General features: G+C 40.0%; 1 protein-coding gene and 1 non-coding gene across 3 annotated transcripts in view; both read right to left on the bottom strand.

Annotated features, from left to right (window-relative positions):
• Positions 1 to 9,953: 9,953 nt before the first annotated feature.
• Positions 9,954 to 23,039, bottom strand: part of LOC124544669 (aquaporin AQPAn.G-like) — a 197,466-nt gene continuing 184,380 nt past the window's right edge. For both annotated transcript variants that reach the window (XM_047123288.1, XM_047123289.1), the window contains exons 6-7: positions 17,638 to 17,718; positions 9,954 to 12,692 (exon numbers count right to left, since the gene is read on the bottom strand). In XM_047123288.1, the coding sequence (XP_046979244.1) occupies positions 12,522 to 12,692; positions 17,638 to 17,718 (252 nt within the window). In that variant the 3' untranslated portion in view covers positions 9,954 to 12,521. The remainder of the gene's footprint in view (positions 12,693 to 17,637; positions 17,719 to 23,039) is intronic.
• Trnat-ugu lies at positions 13,080 to 13,153 on the bottom strand. Its single transcript has one exon. It is a non-coding gene; the product is annotated as a tRNA-Thr (tRNA).

Raw genomic sequence — 23,039 nt, 5'->3', positions numbered from 1 at the left:
ATCTGCCATGCGAGACATGAACCATGTATGAAGCTGTCTGCTTGCTGCCGTCTTGTACGTACATAGGCACGATGCAAGCTCCAACACTCAGACCTGCCGTGGTCAGCAGAGGATTTAAAGAAACTAGTTGCTGTACATAGTCTTGAAATAAAATAAAAGCATCACAACAAAAGATGGAGTTGTGATATTGTTTGTTTTCTCCTTTGTCATATTTGGTCATTTTATTGTGCATTAATTTCTTCATATTTTAAGATTGTAATGTACATGAAATTATTTTAGGATTACAAGAGCGCAAATAGATTTTGGAGGCGGGAGTGCAGAGCGCGTACGTCTCGGAGAAACTGAAGTATCCCGCTGAAAATATCTCTTAGAAACGAACGATCTATAGAATGTGCTGTAATCGCATACCCCTTCCTCTCTCCACATATTAATGGGTTTTATAACTGAGTACCACCCATATGACCTGTCTAGGTGATATTTTGCCATTTGGGCTAGTAATGATGGAATTGTAAGCAATTTTTAAACAAAAAAATCGTCGCTGTTTGGTCTGTTCTTTTTTTAACACGATTTTTGTATTTCTTGCACTGATTTTTTATGCACTGATAGTAGTTTAATTTTGTTTGTAATGATGTCTATCGTCCCGCTATCTTAAAAATACTGACATATTGCAACCACAAAGTTCTAGCAGTCTCAAAATAACAATTCCAGCGCCAACATTAAATTGCTATATATAGTTACTTAGACTGCTAAAGTAGTTCATACATATATTTAACTTACCATAACCATAGTGGATGAATCGAAACAGTTTTCATCTCCTTTCTTGTTACAAACTTATCCATCATTAGAAGCTATCTCAACAGCACACAGCACAAAAGCAATGAACGGCAGCACTTACACTAAATTCAACTGCAACTGAAATAATTAACAAAACAACACAGCTCAAGTAAGACCAACAATGTACAGTAGTTTTCTTGGCTAAACCGGGAATTGGCGACAGCCAATAGTGTTATCGATGTGTCCATAGAATCTATCGGCGTTATTGTTGACTATTGACACTGCATATTCATTTTTCGTTGTATGATTGAAAATCAAAATCTCTTTCAGTTTTAGTGCGTGATTTCATTTAGGAGATAGGAGGGGTGAGGGAGGGTTCCGGACCCTGCGTAACCCACTTTTGCTATGTCCTTGCGTCATTGCACGTTTTTGAGAATCTGAACTCTAGCTGTTACTTATGCGCTATGTGGCGCTGAATGGCATAACGTAATTGTGACCTACATAACTACATTTGTGAACTATGAAACATACGCCTGATATAAAAAATGCTATGATTATTTTATATAAAAGTCAAAACTCAACAGTCATAATGTATACAGTAGAGTTGTCTCTGTACTTGTTTTTCTATAAATTTCATGCAGGAATCAGAAACGTCACACAGACTGTCGAGCTGAACATCGCCTTCACTTTGAGACCAACCTGGACCAAAATCGGGTATTTTCCTTTAGGAACAAGAGGCTAAATATTTTCAGAGCTTGAACAAAGCGCTTTTAAAGATAAAGCATTTTGAAAATCGATAATCCATTTCAGCACTGTGTTAGTGAAAATCAAAATGCTTCGTTACACAAGTAAAGAATTATTGAGCATCAGTCTCTATAAAAAGCGATCTGACAAGCTGTGCAAGAGTTGAAATGTTTTTCAAATCTTGGAAGCAAACCGGTAGTGTTTTGGAAGTATCAGTGCAGTGAAGAGCGGAGACGGCTTATATATTTAAGTCGCTAGAACCTCTTCAAGTCAGTCGTAATCACAAAGCTGACGTAATTGCATTAATGAAAACGGTTTCAAACTGGCTTGCACTATTCTTTCCAGATCGTGTCTCACTACTCGTAGCCGCATTTATGTCAAGTGCATTCTTATTAGCGGACGTAGCCATAGAGTATAAATATCTATGAAGTGAGCATTCGGATGTGCAGAACGAGAAATCTGACCTCAACCTCTCCTGCTGCCCAAGTCACGTGGTATTGGGACGGCGCATGTTAGTCCGTATAGCGCTTAGCGTATTTTGAGTGTTGTTATTTCGTCAGAACAGATAGATCACCTTCAGACGTATCCTGAAACTTTACATATGCGTTTTACAGACATCTTAATAATTTTATACCTGAAACTGAAATAGTTTTAAAGTTGTGAATAGCAAGGGTGTTGTGTTTTTTGCCACAGTATTACAGTTCAGTTCCACTTTACTTACGTTTTTTCTGGTGCGGGAAGGAAATGACAGCCAACAACGTCTTTTTAGGTTTTCCATTGCACTTATTCATAATTTCGAATCTTTGTTCTAATTAATTACGTAACAATCACACGGTATTGGGTGCCGATGCATCACAGAAAGGTGAAAAAAAAAAAGCATCTGCAGCATTGAAATTGCTACAGTGAATAAGCAATTTACACCATCTGCTTGTCCATTATCTTCAATTATATAATGTAGGAAACTGTCTCATGGATAAGTGCTTAGATACACACGTGGGTTTGAGGACCTGAGTAAACTGGAAGAAATTAATCACACTGTCTTATCTAAATTTTATCTGCAGATGAACATTACACGAATACGTTAACACTGACTGGCAAATTTTTATCTAGCATTTCTCTCGTAAACACATAGACAAAAAAATCGCAGAATTTTGTTCTACAATACAAGACATTATAACACTGCGTCTTGATATTTTTAAACATATAAAGCGCCTCATAGTAATATGATATTCACTATTAGAGATTTGTTGTATGTATCCTCTTTACATCCGTAGCAACAACAGTACTGAAACATGGCTGTTATTACTACTAAAACGTGTGAAAACGTATGTAAAAACAGGTGAATACGTGTAATATTAAAGTTTTGCTGTTGCCACAAATTTCGGACAAACAGCGACGTCCCAATACCATGTGTCTAGCCCGGTTTGATGTTGAGAACATGCGCATTAGGCTATGCTCACTCCATAGATGTTTATACTCTATAGACATAGCAGTAAACGTTTGCGATGTGCGTAGTCGGCCAGGCATAACTGTTAAAATCGAAGCGACATGGACGGTCACTGGGACAAGTTCTGCCAACTTTCGAAACTCACTGTCGGTTATCACCAGGGTGGAGTTGGGCCTGCCAGCTACACTCACTGTTCTACAGAAGAGTCCAATCTGGTATAATTACACCTTCGAGCGCTGACGGTGTGAAAATTTATCAGTCGTATTACGACGTGAGGTGCTGGTTGAAACATCTAATCCACGCTGATGACACATCAAACTCGTTACTACTGTGTGAATGCGATTTTTCCCCGGAAACTACTCGGTTACTCTTTGCTGAGACATCAGAATTTCTCTGTTGTAATACACAAATCACGAAAAGACACCAGTAATACTGACATTAATAATTTACTTACGTGAACTACTTCTATGCTGCATGGACTACAGCGATCTGATTTAAGATCTATTGAACTATTGTGGGTGAATCATAACTGTTGTTGTTGTGGTCCTCAGTCCAGAGACTGGTTTGATGCAGCTCTCCATGCTACTCTATCCTGTGCAAGCTTCTTCATCTCCCAGTACCTACTTCAACCTACATCTTTCTGAATCTGTTTAGTGTATTCATCTCTTGGTCTCCCTCTACGATTTTTAACCTCCACGCTTCCCTCCAATACTAAATTGGTGATCCTTGATGCCTCAGAATGTGACCTACCAACCGATCCCTTCTTCTAGTCAAGTTGTGCCACAAATTTCTCATCTCTCCAATTCTATTCAATACCTCCTCAATAGTTATGTGATCTACCCATCTAATCTTCAGCATTCTTCTGTAGCACCACATTTCGAAAGCTTCTATTCTCTTCTTGTCTAAACTATTTATCGACAACGTTTCACTTCCATACAAGTCTACACTCCATACAAATACGACTTCCTGACACTTAAATCTATACTCGATGTTAACAAATTTCTCTTCTTCAGAAACGCTTTCCTTGCCATTGCCTGTCTATATTTTATATCCTCTCTACTTCGACCATCATCAGTTATTTTGCTTCCCAAATAGAAAAACTCCTTTACTATTTTAAGCGTCTCATTTCCTAATCTAATTCCCACAGCACCACCCGATTTAATTCGACTACATTCCATTATCCTTTTTGTTGATGTTGATCATCGGCGAACCTCAGAGTTTTTACTTTTTCTCCATGTCACAAAAAAGAGCAGCATTCTCTAACATTATACATACGATTTCATTTAATTGTGTGTGGAATGCGTGTGCTCACCGACAAGTATATGTAGCTGTTGATGCACATTTGTTCAAGTGAAAGCATCTCCTCCTCATTACTTGTTTCAAACGATGAATTTATGTTGTTAGATCCGGTGTCATTTAAAATGCGGCATTGTAATTGTTTGTAATTGTTCAATCGTATTTCGTCTTATGCCATAGGCCATTATTTCTCAATGGCTTTTTTTTATATGAGTTGTGGAAGGGTATATATATATCCAGTGGCACCTCATGCAAAATTTTACGTGTGCTACTTGCGGTGGCCTGTTCCGTTTGATTTACGAGGGTAGTAATCGTAACTAAATTGAATATGTTAATTTTATTTATGTGAATAGAGCTGTTCAAATGTAATTAAATTTTATAATCAACAGTTTAACATTGCGAGGAACAAATAAAATGAAAAAAGTTAGTAACAGCAGGAATCAAAATCAGGTCCACGTATTGCCAGTTTTTGCGTTAAATAACTCGCCCACGGTGGATTACGACGACACCGTAAAACTCACTTAAACTCTATCCAGAAAGCTTTAGTGAGCATTTTACTTTCCCCTACAACCCCTCACGTGAAACAATTTAAGAACTTGAAAGGGTTATCGACCTGCTTCAGCTCACATAGTTTTTATTTTATCTACAGTTTCTGTCAGTGGAATCAATGGCCTTCTGCAAATCAACAAGCATCTTTGGAATTCAGTAACCTGTATATACGATTGACTTCAGATTACCTATTTGTTCACAACATGATCTGTCTCTTCTAAAACCACCTTAATGTTCACCTAAATTACTCTCCAGTGTCGTTCCTACTCCAGTTAATATAGTCTTAGGAAATATATGCAACTCGTCGCAAAGAAATTCCTCTGTATTTATTAACATTTTGTTTATTTCCTTTCGTATTTAGTGGTTCTCTCAAGATCACCTTCTACTCTCTTCGGAGTTTTTCTGTTTTCCAGCTTTTCTCAAAGAGTGACTTTAGCTCTTTTTTTTATTTTTGGTATAGAGCATTTCAAAAGTTTTGCTGTAACAGAGTCTTCGCCACTAGCTCTACAAAGTTTTAATAATTTATTCAATTTCTTTGGTAACTGGGGTAAATATTCTAGATTAGCGTGAGTGTTTGAATAGTCAAGTTTATAGATTGGCTCTGGAGAATTCAAAATACTTTGCAAGTATTTCTAAAGTTTCAGTGTTAAGTAAGTCAAATCGGCGAGCCTTGTACTATATCCCTTTGTTGTTAGATTTAAATCTGGAGTAGATCTACCTAACTCTTTACATTCACTTTCTCCTGCGAAGATCTACCGGAAAAGGGCCTGGTTAGAAGATCATCCACAGAAAACACTTTCATACTAACTTTCCTTGTACTCTCACGCGCTTTTTACCTCCATGTAGCCTATAGCCTTTTGACTTACAAGGTTAGTAATAGTAACTAAATTGATTATGACTGAACTGTTTCAGTACATTTTAGTTTTATAACTAATAGTGTAGCATGACGAGGAATAAAATAAAATGAAAAAAAAGTTAGTAACAGTGGGGACCAAACCTGGGTCTACAAATTGCCACTCTGCAAGTTGAGTCGGTCAAGGCGCAATTACGACAACGGCTCCTCAAAAATTCCTCACGCTCTGTGCTTGTACATTAAGCTACATGAAAATTCAAAGAAAACTACTGACCTGGTGCTGTGAGCAACATAGCAGTTGTAGTGCCGGAAGGCATGACGTCACATCAGAGCATGCGCAGTTGAAAACAGACAGCTGTGTCCATTGTCTGAGCTGATCGAAGCACGGCTGCCATCATTACAGCAATCGGCACTGGTTTCTAGTTATCATGGAGAGAGCGCTACAATACATATTTGCGCCAGTTTTATTTGCATACCAGCACACATTTGAAGAGAAATGCCGTTATTTTAGTGAAATATCCAACTCTGGTTCGAAGAGAAATGGAGTAATTTTAGTGTGATATTTAGAGTAAGTTGTACCACATTAGCACATGATAATCTGCGACAAGGTGTTACAAAAAGGTACGACCAAACTTTCAGGAAACATTCCTCACACACAAAGAAAGAACGTATGTTATGTGGACATGCGTCCGGAAACGCTTACTTTCCATGTTAGAGCTCTTTTTATTACTTCTCTTCAAATCACATTAATCATGGAATGGAAACACACAACAACAGAACGTACCAGCGTGACTTCAAACACTTTGTTACGGGAAATCTTCAAAATGCCCTCCGTTAGCGAGGATACATGCATCCACCCTCCGTCGCATGGAATCCCTGATGCGCTGATGCAGCCCTGGAGAATGGCGTATTGTATCACAGCCGTCCACAATACGAGCACGGAGAGTCTCTGCATTTGGTACCGGGGTTGCGTAGACAAGAGCTTTCAAATACCGCCATAAATGAAAGTCAAGAGGGTTGAGGTCAGGAGAGCGTGGAGGCCATGGAATTGGTCCGCCTCTACCAATCCATCGGTCACCGAATCTGTTGTTGAGAAGCGTACGAATACTTCGACTGAAATGTGCAGGAGCTCCATCGTGCATGAACCACATGTTGTGTGGTATTGTAAAGGCACATGTTCTAGCAGCATAGGTAGAGTATCCCGTATGAAATCATAATAACGTGCTCCATTGAGCGTAGCGTAGGTGGAAGAACATGGGGCCCAATCAAGACATCACCAACAACGCCTGCCCAAACGTTCACAGAAAATCTGTGTTGATGACGTGATTGCGCAATTGCGTGCGGATTCTCGTCAGCCCACACATGTTGATTGTGAAAATTTACAATTTGATCACGTTGGAATGAAGCCTCATCCGTAAAGAGAACATTTGAACTGAAATGAGGATTGACACATTGTTGGATGAACCATTCGCAGAAGTGTACCCGTGGAGGCCAATCAGCTGCTGATAGTGCCTGCACACGTTGTACATGGTACGGAAACAACTGGTTCTCCCGTAGCACTCTCCATACAGTGACGTGGTTAACGTTACCTTGTACAGCAACAACTTCTCTGACGCTGACATTAGGGTTATAGTCAACTGCAAGAAGAATTGCCTCGTCCATTGCAGGTGTTCTCGTCGTTCTAGGTCTTCCCCAGTCGCGATTCATAGGCTGGAATGTTCCGTGCTCCCTAAGATGCCGATCAATTGCTTCGAACGTCTTCCTGTCGGGACACCTTCGTTCTGGAAATCTGTCTCGATACAAACGTACCGCGCCACGGCTATTGCCCCGTGCTAATCCATACATCAAATGGGCATCTGCCAACTCCGCATTTGTAAACATTGCACTGACTGCAAAACCACGTTCGTGATGAACACTAACCTGTTGATGCTACGTACTGATGTGCTTGATGCTAGTACTGTAGAGCAATGAGTCGCATGTCACCACAATCACCGAAGTCAACATTACCTTCCTTCAATTGGGCCAACTGGCGGTGAATCGAGGAAGTACAGTACATACTGACGAAACTAAAATGAGCTCTAACACGGAAATTAAGCGTTTCCGGACACATGTCCACATAACATCTTTTCTTTATTTGTGTGTGAGGAATGTTTCCTGAAAGTTTGGCCGTACCTTTTTGTAACACCCTGTTTATATGTATTTTATCATTTTGAAGTTTGTGTACCTCTCATAGACAGCCAGTTAACTTTGATACACTTACTCGTATTGTTATCATCTGAATCATAGGCCAGCTCTGAGATGGGATAAATGTAACATCAAATTGCTGTACTGCAGAGCTTAATGATACATGCAGAAGCAGCGATAGTGCCTGATCGAAGGCCAAATACATTTGGTAGTTCGCTTTTAAGTTGCAGGTAGGCCTATAGAAAGACAGACACAAACCTTTACATTTCTGATTTAGGTTTGTTGCGGTTTCTGCGAAAACGAATCAGAGGAATCGTCGAAGATGTCTGTTAATAAGACGAAAACCAATTTCCTTTGATCGTAATTTCTACTTTGTATCTAATGAGCATCTATTTTCTACTGAGTTCATCTTAAATTTGTCTGCTGCTGTTACACAAAAAAGAATTTATTGGTAGCTTGAATGTGTTTAAAATTACTTTATGCCTTTAACGCCACCAATGGCTGCACGGTGTGGTGTCATGGGATGCGGAATCGGTCGCACAAGCGAGCTCTGCCGTACATGGAAACCTCGTGCCCAGCGAGCGGAACCACGACACGATATTACACAACACATCTTTCTTTTGGGTATGGGCTATGGACTGTCACTGCGTTAAGTCAGAAGTACATATTTCTGTTGGTAGTTATATTTTATTACTTTTCATATGAAATATACAATGGAGGCAAGTGCATGTTGCTACATCTTAGTCATGAAAAGGAACAAGCGGCTGCGCTCAACAATTAGGAGATGTTTTTCCACATTATGTGCTGGCAGGTTGAGTCACTGTTTTTTCTGTTTATGTTTTGGTATTCAGTGTTGCTTTAAATGCACATCATTGCGCTGTTGTATAATGTATTCTAGTTATAACTTCATTATTTTATTGTATTATACTTGTGATGAATAATTTTCAATCTTGTGAGTGGTATCTAATCCTATACATTTTCTGTCGTAGAAACAAAATGTACGCTTATAAATGTAAAATTAGTATTTCTTCTTACATTCACTGTCGATTTTGTTATTTTACTTCTTTATGTATTCAAAATAAAAAGAAATTCTCGTTATGAAGCTGACTATCTTATATTTTGCGTTATATAGTGACAGTCATAAAACTGTCGTTAGATGGGAGATAAGCTTCATTTTCTAGGACGTTTTGAGATAATGATATCAGCTTGTATTGCAGATGTTTAATAGTAATAAATTTCCACCAGTACTCATGTCTCAAAGGAAGGGATCACATAAAAGCATAGCTGTGGTCCTGGAGACCATGAGGTATAAAGATCGTGATTTGGTACTCATCTGTGAGTAAAGAGTTCATGCACTACTTCAAGATTAACATTCTGATTCATGTACAAAATACTGTCGGTTTTGTGTCTGTGGGACAGTGCAGGCTTCAGAATCCAATAAAATGTCGACTGATGCATGACAACAAAATAATGGAGTCTAAAGCGTCATTAAAACTACGATTTCTGTATCGTACCCTGATGTTTATTGATGATGATTATGATGTTTGGTTTGTGGGGCGCTCAACTGTGTGGTTATCAGAGTCCGTACAAATTCCCAACATTTGCTCAGCCCAATCTCGCCACTTTTAGGAATAATGATGAAATAATGAGAGCAGCACAAACACCCACTCATCTCGAGGTAGGTGAAAATCCCTGGCCCCGCGGGGAACCGAACCCAGGACCCCGTGCTCGAAAGCGAGAATGCGACCGTGGGACCACGAGCTGCGGACCTGATGTTTATTCTCGCAAAACATTGTGATGGTAGCGGTGAACAGTTCGCGCCAAGACATTTTTACCATGGAGCGTCACCATCAAGGCCGCTGGAAATCTTCAATGATGAGCGGAATTTGTTTATAGAGGCCGATATGACATTTCATACGCTTACTCTGCTTTTCCAACTAAACTGACATTAACTTTGCAGTACATTAAAATTTCTAACTGTCATTAATGTTTCGTTAGTTTATATGACGTACTGTAGAATATGATAATGCATTAGGTAAGTGTAAGAAAATATGTATATCATACTTCGGTTCTATTAAATTCAACACATAATGAAAACAAAATCGATACGAATTCACTGTTATTTAATACTCCAAAAAAGTGGTGTAACAGAGAAAATCTTGTTGCACCTCTGAATCAAGCAGCCCAGAATTAGTACAGTCCACCCACTTAGAAACCAGATGACGGGAAAAGTTCCAGTTTTTTGACCATTGTTATCAGTGTACAGTGTAGAAACAGAAGAAAGTTCTTCCTGTAAAAGTGGAGGGCGACGAGAATTCGATGGTTGCTAACAGAAGGATTACAGTAAGAACTACGAGACAACATAATTTGATAACAAACAACATATTTAATCCTTATACTTCAAAAGACACATATAAAATTGATTTTAGAGCTATTCATGAGCTTTAACACAGATAACAATGATTACATGGCAGATTTAATGTCACTACAAATATTGACACATAGACGCTAATTTTTAGCACATAACAATTGGCACAGAAGATGAATATGAAAAACTATATAACGATATAATGTTTGCTTAAAAATTAGTACTCACACATTCATCACCAAGAATTTAGTTTGTATCCGTCTTAACAACCTCTTTCTTCAGTACATAAAAAAAAATTATCATACTTCATGAAAATGGCTGTAAATAGTGTTTTATTTGTGCAAATTAAAAAAAAAAAAACATGGCAGCAATCAGTCTTCTTATTGAATGATACGGTCGTCTGAAGAACTACGATTATTAATGCTTGCCTTTAGATTATCCTGGAATACGATGATTTTGAACTCTTTTTTGTGTGTGCCACTCGGTTAAATACGTGGGAATTCAATACCAAATGTGATATTATCTAAGACTTTTTTTTGGAAATATTTTGACTTTATCCTTCATTAGTCTTTTGTATCCAGTACATGCCCGTCATATGTAGGATGATCAGGCGATTTGACTTCACATTACTTGCATTAGGTCAGTCCGTAACATTGCATGATGTATTAGCTGGCCGTATATGTCTATCTATTTTGAGGGTTATTCGTTGTATATTTTTACATACACTGTAACTTCATTCACAAAGACGATACTAACGAGATATATAGAACTGTGGAAGAAGTCATCTGCCCTTCACCACTCGTGTTGAAGACAAATGTTCAGAAAAACTGAAATCGACACAAAAAATACATCTTGTACTCTGTTACAATAAGATACCAACTTCTGATGGCCCTTGTTAATGGTGTGAACTGTTAATAAAAAACTTATTTTACAGTAATGTAACAGATGACTTGCTGTCCTGAGAAAGAGCAATGTGCTTCAGTTATGTAATAGCTGCAGTATAAATGAGGCCGTTTGTGATTACTAGTAATGTACAAGTTGCCTTCTTGGAAAATCATCATGACCCAATCAATAGACTGTGTCTACAGTGGGGAAGATCACAAAGTTTATGAAGTTACAGTTTTAGACCAGACATGTTCCTATCCGACGCTCAAGCAAGCATTAAAAGTTCGATTATCCACAAGAGGATTAGCTCCGAAGCTCCAGAGCTGGAGAATGTATCTGTGCTATTGATTGCTTGGTCACAGCAGAGTGAAATAAAATTAACCAATATATCTTTTATAAGGCAATATAGCGGACGACTCCTGTGTGAAAGGAAAAGTGAACACTAATTACATATGAAGACATGACTCTTTCTATTGATTCCAGAATAACACTACCCCTGAATGAGTTAAAGGAGATAATCACATGTGATGTATTTCACCTTTGCACATTTCCCAAGAAGAGAACCATGTTTCGTACAGCCAGTGTCTCATGCAATCGAACAATATTCAGTTAGAGTTGGTAACGATCTGCAGAAGCACCACACTTTTTGCCTTCTGCATAATTATTATCGTCTGCTATTCCGAACAGTTACTACTTGATGTTAGAAAGTTTAGCGATTCCAAATAGCTATGTTTTCTAGTTTTATCGAGAGTTTTATGTTGGAAGTTTTACGGTTTATAGAAAAAGGGTTTCCGGAACAATGGGTTTCAGAAGAGAATCACCATTATTAGACTTACGAGTGCTCTCTTCGGGCCGTAACTTTAAGCAAGGCGTTTTGGGTTCGATACTGGTCCCTGCAACTTTTTTGGAGTGGCCACATTTGTTGACTGAACTTGAAGTTACATTCCCAATCTAAAAATGGCAAGTCAACAATTGCGAACAAAGTAGTGCTCTTGATAAAAATTTGTCGATATAGAATGCTACTTTCTTGTGATCTGGCAAACGAATATTTTCAGGTGATGAATGCGTGGCTAAAATTCCTCATCTAACTGGAATGTTTCAACAGAAATGACTCTACCATGCGTTAAGCGCAGAGACTGGGCGTGAGAACAAAACCTGTCCGAAAGGAAAATCAGTATCTTCAAGGGATCAGTCGAAGTGATGACGTTGTAAACTACCTTCATCGCCTGTAAGTGACTAACCGATCAACAGTAGCAAAGATATGCCGACAGAACGCTTTTCTTTCACCAAATGGAGCAGCGGAGGATAATGATGAAGCTGTGGCATGGAAGAGCAGGAGGCGAGGGCACGCTGGCGTCTGGAGCAGACGGGCTCCCCTGTCATGGACTCTGCAGTGTGGCAGCCTCTACTCGGCGGCTGTTCTAGTTGAGTGGGATGGACTCGGCCTTCTCGGTGCCTGCACCGCCTGCAGCGCCATCCTCGACGCCGCGGCGGTTGCGGGAAGCTGTGGGCGGCGCGGGCTTCGCGTCAAAGAGCGTCAGATAGAGCAGCGAGGCGACTGCGGATCCGAGCAGCGGACCCACCCAGTACACCTGCAAGCACAGCACAATCAGTATCTAGTAGCAAGGGTAGCGCCGTGGCTGTAAAAAAAAGTCCGGAGCCACACTGTCAGCACATGCGAGACGACACAAGCAGTATACGTAAGCCATTTCCTACCAGCCACGAATCCAAAGGGGGTGAAAAGGAGGTTGGGAAGGCATTACGAGGGGTCATCAACTAAAAGAGCACATTCCCAGACTGATCATTCCTGCTATCAACAACATACCTGATACATATATGAAGACAATAACTGTTCACGAAAGAACAGATTACTGTTGTTGACTGTGCAGCTTTTCCCTGGAATAAATGATGACTAACTGAAACCCTCAGCTGCCGACAGGTGTTGTTGATATACCTCGATGTGGACAGCTGAAAATGTGTGCCCCGACCGGGACTCGAACCCGGGATCTCCTGCTTACATGGCAGACGCTCTATCCATCTGAGCCACCGAGGACACAGATGAATAGCGCGACTGCAGGTACTTATCCCTTGCACCCTTCCCGTGAGACTCACATTCTCAACTGTCATTATAGACATTTGCCCATTAACTCATTACTCGCGCACGGGAGATACTACAGCAAACATTCTTTATTTAGTTTGGATAGGATGTTTGATTCCTGGCGATCAAATTTAAATATACAATACTTCGTTTCGCCTCAAGGTCGAAGTTCACGCACGCGGCCATTTTGTGCACTAGAAACTTCGATTTTATATCATGTAATTTATGTCGATATCAAAGTAAGCGTTTGATACTGTTATGATTCTTAAGTTAACTGCGTGACATGTTCCTGTCAAATTTTCGGGAGAATGCATTTCAAATGCTACATTTCTCTGAACTGCAAATGCTTAGTTTTTGACTTCGACCTACTGTGTAGCACACGAAACAACTGGTTCACTGATTAGTCTTTTCTTCTCCTCCCAGAATATTTTCAAGCTTTCACCAAGATTGTTCGTTTTCTCTGTCCAGGTGGTCGTGGTCCTTGTACTTTGCTTCTCCTGGAAGTCCCTTAATTCTAGATACCTCTACATGTCAAATCTCTTTGTCTGTTTCTGATTGATCCCAACTTCCCCCATGTCCTTTCTTATTTTTTCAACCCATTTTGTGGTCGCCGTTAGTTTGGCGGCGTAACGAATCGTTATTCGCTCGTTCAGAAGAGGTGCCTATAAAACTTCAGCCTTCCCTTGCGTGTAGTGTCTGGGATGCTCCCTAGCTGTTTATGCATGTCTTCATTCCTCCTTTTTTCCATATACATCTTTTCTTTCAATCCGAGGATCTTTCATAAATTTTTTCTTCTCTCACTTCTGGTTCTTTATCACACAGTCTGAACATTGAAGTGCTTTTAGCTTAACACTTCGTTGTAGCGACTAATATTTGCCTTGTAAGAGATCGTTCTTTTTTTATATCTATTCTTTGCTAACCCATCCTCCTGGCTGTTCTTTGTTTCCTTCTTTAACGAGCCCATTCGGTTGGATCCATTAACCAAGACACTTGATTTTTATCTGTTCTATTGATTTCTGCAAACCTCTTCATCATGCATCGTACATGTATACCATTTTTTTTGTCGTCTCATATAGTTTTTCGAACATCATTAGAGCTTCATCTCTGTCGTTGGATAACAATCCCAGATCATCAGCATACGCTAGGCACTCCACCTTGCAACCCTGATCTAAGACGATTCTTTCTATGATTTTTTCTGTCAAGGTTTCTGTCCATGTTTTCGTTATTTTTTCCATGACGATGTTAAAGAAAATGGGTGACAGTCCTTGTCTCTGCCTGTCTCCAGTTTTAATCTGAACGCGCTCTGAAATTTCCCTATTAAATTTTTATTTGTAGTTACTTGCTATTAGTCTTAAATTGTCGTTGTTATATTAAAATAGTTTAAAAATATTTTGTTATTATAACTAAAATCGTAGACATAAGTGGCACGTTGAAATTGCTTATGACCAGAAGTGACATTTGTGGAAGGGGAGGAGACAGCAGCAAAATATGATCTCCCAAGACCCGAACTCTGAGTCAGCGCCTGTTGACTGCGCAAAAGTCTGAAGACATCCTCACTGCAATCATTCTGAAAAGCTGGTTACGAATTCATCGTCAGAGAGCATGACTTTCTCTCGTACATGACGACTGTCTTCCCCCGGTTATGGTAAGATCTTTAAGAGAAGTAACGTCCGTCATCTCACCGTTCGAGGTATGGAGGTGTGGATGTGTCTCAAGATTGAACAAAAAATAGTATAAAAATTTAAAATTACATTCCTGGCTCCCTATATCACAACTCTCTACCGGTCATCAGATGTTTCCTCAATTGAGAACATTTGGAACATTATGTGCAAGACCTTTCAACCCCTCTGGAGTACATCTAACAACTCCATCATCAATGCCAAACCGAATAACTGCCTGTATACCTCACTATAATGGTTGTGTTTTGTATTCCAACGCGTTGCTGACATGCTCAATTTGTGAAGCCCTTTCTCTAGAATAAATCAAGCAATTTTTCTGAATTTGCAATCATTTGTTTGTCTGTCTACGTACATCATATTTTCCTGTCTCCGTCTTATTCGGATAATTCTTTTGTGGTGCGGTTATTTTTTTTTTATCTTAGTGTGTAGATTGGTAGCTTTCGTACTATATACTGGTAGCGTATCTTCAGAAGTAGGAAGGTTTTAAAATGACACAGTGTAAGAAGGCAGCCAAGATTGGCTAGATTAAAGATGATCTATGACTGAGGATGTCCTTTTTCTCTGTTCCAATCTAGGGTTTTGGGAAGTTTCCCTTGGTTGTAGGGCAAAATCAGGTTCTGCAAATCTCATCTCGACTATTCCCCATTTGATTTGGCCTCCTCTCCGCTTCTCTCCCCGCCTACTGGGATATTGGCTGAAAAGAACAGCATGCCATAACTCCGCCGAAACTTGCCTGTGGAGAAGAGTATGGATACATTATTTTAGAGACTTACAGATCTCAGCCACAACTGGACGTTTAATTAAATTCGGTGGTGACAAGAGGAAATTTGTGCCAGACTGAAAATAGAACCCAGATTTCTCGCTTCATGCGAGCTGTCGCGTTAACCACGTTAGGTATCCTGATACACTTCTCTTGCAGCCCAACTTCTTAACTTGTTGCATACTACACATGTAGTATCCACCGTCCACTAACCCCATTGTTTGCAGTTTTACTAGATACCTACAAGAGTTTGGACATACTGTGCATCAGCACTTGAGTTATCACTATCGTCAAGGCGCATATACAGGGTGTTCGTTTCTACTGAGACAACGACGCATTGTAAGAAAAAAATATTCTAGGTGAAAAGTTATTATTAGTAAAGGGGACATCTGTCTGTGCTACAAGTGGCCAACTCCTTACCACTCCTCCTCGTACGGTTACTCAAAGCCTATTTTGCCATTCGTGGTAGGCGACGCAGTAACCAACAAATATGAAGTGTGCCTGCTTTCGTAGTTAACGAATCATTCATTTGATTCTACATTTCATTTACGATGTAAATGTAAATCACTGTTTTCTAACGGTTGGTGTTTATGGTTAAAAAAATTGTTCAAATGGCTCTGAGCGCTATGGGACTTAACTTCTAAAGTCATCAGTCCCCTAGAACTTAGAATTACTTAAACCTAACTAACCTAAGGACATCACACACATCCATGCCCGAGGCAGGATTCGAACCTGCGACCGTAGCGGTCGCTCGGTTCCAGACTGCAGCGCCTAGAACCGCTCGGCCACCCCGGCCGACGTTTATGTTCAAACTTTACTTGAGTTTAGGAAATTTGATTGCACAGTACGACACGGTCACCCATTTCTATGTCTGGTTAGAAACTACGCTCAGTGTGCTCCGGGAACAACGACGTGAATGTAGCAGTTTTCTGTTCCCATTGGGATGCTTGATATCGGAGAGCCCCCTTGCCTCATACCACTGGGGTGCTTGATTTTGGTGAGTATTCATGGCAGGTGCCCCTGTCGCTATCTCTTCATAGACATTTTACCTTACTATAATGGTTGTGGTTTGTATTCCGCCGGTAGTCGCGCAGCGACCAGCGTAAGAGTGACAGTGAATTCATACAGCAAAATCAGTGACCCTGGTGGGGGGGATCGAGGGCGGCCAACGATGTCAACCATAGCAATGGTTTGGAGATTCACCACACTGAATCCCGTAGAGAACGGAAAACTACGTTACCATATAAGAGTTTATTTGTCAGAAACGTCAGTGTCTTGCCATATTATTCGTACTGTACACTCAAATTTGTAACGCTAAAGTAAATGTCGAATATAACACAAACGCTTACATTTACAATGTAAAGGAAATGTTGAATCAAATGCGTCGGTTCTTTGTTACAAAAACAGGCACATTTGATATTTGTCGATTACAGCGCCATTTACCAGGAATGGAAAACAAGGGTTTAATTAAACCGTAGTCGCGCAGCGACCAGCGTAAGAGTGACAGTGAATTCATACAGCAAAATCAGTGATCCTGGTGGGGGGGATCGAGGGCGGCCAACGATGTAATCCAAATATGAAATAAAAATTGGGCGTTCCCATTTGAAAATACAAAGTTGACCCCTCCCGCGCAGGAGGGATGGTTAGGAGGTGGCCAGTTGTAGCAGTCATATGTTCCCTTAACTATAATAGCTTTTCACCCAAACCATTTTTTTTCGGCACGATGGGTCATCTTCGAGACATTTAGTCGTCTTAAGTTGAAATAGACAGCCTGTATATTATTATATGTGTGATGTCTGTTCTGTCGGACATGTTTCACAACTACGAAAACAACAGAAATCAGTCCCGCCAAGATTTGGGAAACGGTAAACTCTTACTTGAAAAGGTTACAGTCACGTGCAAAATGTAAGACTAAGAAAATATTCATCTTTAAAAATTCACTCACACAAAATACTCATCTATAGGTTCAAGAATGATGTCATAGAAGAATGATGACTTACCCAATGTTGCGTCCATTCCCCTCTCCATACGGCTGGTCCCAGTGTTCTAGCTGGGTTCATACTGGCACCTGTGTACGGACCCTGCAACAATAGAAAAATGAAGATAGATAAAGCGATATATTCTCGCTAATATTATGTCAACATCTATTCCTTGTATACTTATATGGATGTCCTAAAGAACAGACACCACTGATAACCTGCAGCCGTCTAGAGCGAGATTAGAATTATATTAATACCTTCAGCTGCTGACGGGCGCTGATATATATCAACGGGGACAGGTGAAAATGTGTGCACCGACTGGGACTCGAACCCGGGATCTGCTGCTTAAATGGGAGACGCTCTAGCCATCTGATCCACCGAGGGCACAAAGGACGGTGACACTGCATGGACTATCTCGCGCACGCCTCCCGCGAGACTCACATTCTCACCTTATATGTCAACACACTACATTCGTAGCGTCCCAATCCAACATACTCATTACTTGTGGAAGACGTTCTTACCAAGTCCCGTAAGAGTTCTTCTTCTGTGCGGATGCACACATATTCCCCGAACTCCGATTTCAGTCAGATTACATCATGGTCAGGCAGAGATTACGAAATCAGATATTGGATTGTAAGGCGTACTCAGCAGGAGATAGAGACTCAGATCATAATTTAGTAATGACGAAAGCTGTCTGAAGTGTCAGAGAGTAATCAGGAAGAATCGGTGAGCAAAGAAGTGGGCTGCGGAAGTACCAAGACTGAAGAGATACACTTGAAGTTATCTGAAGCTACGGATATTCCGACAGTAAATAATTCAGTAAGCAGTTCAGTTGAAGAGGAATGGAAATCTTTAAAATGGGCAATGGCAGTAGTTGGAAAGAAAAACATAGGTACAAGGAACGTAACAGCGAAGAAACCATGGGTAACAGAAGAAACACTTCAGCTGATCGACGGAAGACGGAAGTGTAAAAATATTCAGGGAAATTCAAGAATACAGAAATATTCCATTTTGGAATTGAATAAATAGGATGTGCAGGGACGCTAAGTCGAAAGGGATGCATGAGAAATATGAAATAATCGAAAAAGAAATAATTGTCGGAAGGACTGATTCAGCATACAGAAAAGTCAAAACAGTTTAGGGTGAAGTTAAAAGCATTAACATTGCGATGGAAATGCCATTGGTAAATGTGGAGCAGAGAGCGGATAGGTGGTAAGAGTAAACGACCAGTGTCAGGGGAAGGCCTTGTATAATGACGTGATAGAAGAAGCAGCGGTCTACAGGGAAGAACTAGAAATCCAGAATTAGAGTTAGAAAAAAAAGATCAAATAACGGAGAAGCGGCAGATAATATTCCATCAGAATTTCTAAAATCATTGGAGGAAATGGCAACAAAACGATTATTCACGTTGGTGTGTTGGATTTTATGAGACTGGCGATATACCATCTGACTTTCGGAAAAACTTCATCAACAAAATTCCGAAGATAGCAAGAGTCGACCAGTGTGAGAATTATTGCACCATTAGCTTAACAGGTAAGGCATCAAAGTGCTGGTAAGAATAATATACAGAAGAAGGAAAAAATAATTGAGGTTCTGTTAGACGACGATCAGTCTGTCTGTAGGAAAAGTAGAGGCACCAGAGAGGCAGTTGAGAATAGAAGTAAGACTGAAGAAATATCGAGGCACGTTTACAGGGTGTGTTGACCTGGAAAAAGTTTTCGACAATACAGGGTTATTCTAAATGATGGACCCATTTTCAAAAATTCGTATGAATTCAAGTACAAATCGAAAATGAAAAAGCTTTATACCAATGAAAAGAGGATGTTTCAAACCTTCTTTATAATGTTTTAAGGAAGCTCTTTACGTCCCGCCCCTCCCAACCAGTCTGAAAGATCTGCGGAAACGGGTCATCGTGCCGTGCATTCAGTAACAGCGGATAGGCTTCGTGGGACGAGTTTGGCTACTGCGTCGATGTTTGCCGTGCAGCCAACGGTGGCCACATTGAACATTTATCACATTTCTAATTATTAAATAATTATTAAAAACTAACAAATTACAAATCATTACAAATTACTAAATTCATATAAAACATTATGAAAAAACTTTGAGACTTCCACTTCTCATTAGTATAAAGCTTGTTAATTTTGGATTTGGATTTGAAAAAATACGAAGTTTTGAAAATGGGTCCATCATATAGAATAACCCTCTATTAAATGGTGAAAGATGTTAGAAATTCTGAGAAAAATTGGGTCAGCTATAGGTAAAGGCGGGTAATATACAATACTCGTACGTACAAGAACCAAGGGGGAACAATGAGAGTGGAAGACTATGAACGAAGACGTCTGATTACAAAGGTTGTAATACAAGTATGTAGTCTCTCGTTTACACTGTTCATTCTTTATATAGAAGAAGCAATTAAAGAAGTAAAAGAAGGTTCAAGAGTGAAATTAAAATTGAAGATGAAAGGAAATTAATGTTTCGCTGATGACATTGCTATCCTCAGTGAAACCGAGGAAGAATTACAGGATCTGTTTAATGGAATGAACAGTCTACTGAGTATAGAATATGAACTGAAAGTAAATAGAAGAAAGTAATGAGAAGTAGCAGTAATGAGAATTCCGAGGAGCTTAATATCAGAATTGGTGCTCAAGAAGGATATCAATTTAAGGAATTCTGCTACCTAGGCAGCAAAATAACCCATGATGGACGGACCAAGGAGGACATAAAAATCGGACTAGCACTGGTATAAAGGACATTAATGGTGAACAGAAGTCTACTTGTATCAGACATAGGCCATCATTTGAGAAAGAAATTCCTGAGAGTGTACGTTTGAAGCACAGTATTGTAGTGAGGCATGGATTGTGACTAAATCGCCGGCTGCAGTGGCCGAGCTGTTCTAGGCGCTTCAGTCCGGAACCGCGCTGCTACGGTCGCAGGTTCGAATCCTGCCTCGGGCATGGATGTGTGTGATGTCCTTAGGTTAGTTAGGTTTAAGTACTTCTAAGTTCTAGGGGACTGATGACCTCAGAAGTTAACCCCCATAGTGCTTAGAGCCAATTGAATAATTTTTTTGTGAGTAAATCGGAGTAGAAGAGAATCGAAACGTTTGAGAGTTGGTGCTAGAGACGAATAGTGAAAATTAGGTGGACTGATAAAGTAAGGAAAGAGGAGGATCTATGCAGAATCGTCGAGGAAAGGAATATATGGAAAACACTGAAAAGAAGAAGGGACAGATGACACGGCATCTGTTAAGATATCATGATGCTACAGGAAGCAGTAGGGGGTAAAATTGTAGAGGAAGACAGAGACTGGGATACAACCAGCAAATAATTGAAGAAGTACGCTCCAGTACCACACTGGGCATTCTTCAACGTCTCTAAATGTGTGCTATCAACCGAGTTCTCCTTCTACTCAAGTTGTGCCACAAAGAACTGTTCTTCCCGACACATTTCAGTAGCTCCTCATCGGTAATCCTATTTACTGGCCTAATCATCAGCATTCTTCCGTAACATCTCAGCTGGTTACATCTCTCAAAAGCGTAAAACGTGTCTCAAAATTAGGAGTAAATATCAAGTTACTATGGTTATCTGTTTCTGTAAAGATGCGCACAAGGTATTGTGATTACGACGAGCTGGGAAGAGAGAATGCACGAGAAGCAGTAGAGATAGCCTTTGAGTAGGTACTGCCTCCGACAAACAAGGAACCGAACAGACAATGGTCCACTGCAAGCAAACACACTGGAATCAGAAAAAACTGAGAACTCTTATTGTGGGAGACAGATAGTCATGGAATAGTTGTTCTTAGGACGAAGGAATGTGAGAAAACATTTAACACTCGCTAAGGAAATGTGAGCTTTCTCTAAATAGAGACACGCTGCTTTGAGAGGGCAGATGCGTCTGATCTTGTAATTCAGTTCCTCGGTTGTCTAACAGAAATAACGATATGTAAACATTAAGATTTAGAGCGGATGCGAGCTTAGTTGCCCAAGCCTGTAATCTTATTAGTCAGAGAGACGTGTCAGATTTGCGAGTAGGTATAACAGGAAAGGGACTTTTATACAGATCAGATGTCAAGTAGAGTTCTGATAGCATCTATTGTTACATTAGGTACAGCGCGGCGGATACGTCTCAGATTTGCAATAGGTACGACATGAAAGGGACTTGTATACAGATCAGATGTCAAGTAGAGTTCTTGGTTCAAATGGCTCTGAGCACTATGGGACTTAACATAAGTAGAGTTCTGATAGCATCTATTGTTACATTAGGTATAGCGCGGTGGAAAAATGGGTTGGAGCCTTTCTGTTCACGACTGAGATCTTTGACAGTTACTGCTTGGTGCAGCCGAGTGTTTGCACACATGAGGATTTACAAAAGTGAAATACACTGATTAAAAGACCATATTAAACACACCACCTCTGGAAAAGGTACAATACAGCGGAACATAAAACAAAGTACACAGTAGTCTTTCCGGCGTCCAGCCTATTTGATGAACAGGTTTTGAGCAGAATATTTTAATAACTGACATAGTCGGCTGCGTCAGAGGATTCGACCGATTCTTGAAGGCTTGAGCGTTGTCTCAACTCCTCTCGGGGACTGTGAGATGAACTCTGGAATAAATAGCTGCGTGACAACAAAAGTACCTCACAGTCATTTATAGTCATATCGTCATAAATGTGGCATTGTCTACTCGTCTGGACAACGGCAGACATATTATACTGGGTAAGCCACGCCGAGGAAACCTCCTAAACCAAATAACTCGTTATCGGTATGCGAGAATAATAGTGTGCGATAGGATACGTTTGATGTGAATAGTAAACTGCTCAATGACTTTCCTAGCTTTGGCGGCAACGTCAGACTGGAAGTTCGCTTCCTACGGTACTCTGGTGCAGGCTTCAGATAAGTTGGTCACATTTTGGGTAAAAAAGGAATCAAGTTCAATATCTGATGAGGAGCATACATAACTAATCTTCTTGGAAGCGTGGATGACAATACAGAGCCTAGTGCAGTTGGAGTGTATTGCAGTGTAGATCAGACGGACACAAAGGTGTGTCTCACTACACCACACTGTGACTCAAAGATGAAGATCCAACTCTAAAGACATAGTCGTCGACGAGGCGTTCTACCCAAATTTTCCATTTTTTGTTACAAAAAAAAATACATACCTCCCCTGGCTATATTCAGTTCAAGAGAAAAGCATACCTTTTTACATCCGATTGCGAAAAGTGGTCAATTATCTCTTCACGGGTAATTTTGATTCAGAATAGTTAAAGATGCAGCTCAAATAGGAGTTCCACCAAATCTGAAAAAACGGGACTTAAAAATTGTACTTTGTTGCTGATATGCATGTACGCCATATAGTAAAATTTCATTAGTACTTTTTGCTACTATTAATTATTAATTTTACTTAAATTATTAATTTTAATT

The sequence above is a fragment of the Schistocerca americana genome, chromosome 8 (assembly GCF_021461395.2).
Source record: "Schistocerca americana isolate TAMUIC-IGC-003095 chromosome 8, iqSchAmer2.1, whole genome shotgun sequence".
NCBI lineage: Eukaryota > Metazoa > Arthropoda > Insecta > Orthoptera > Acrididae > Schistocerca > Schistocerca americana.
This window is presented reverse-complemented; position numbering and strand designations above follow the sequence as displayed.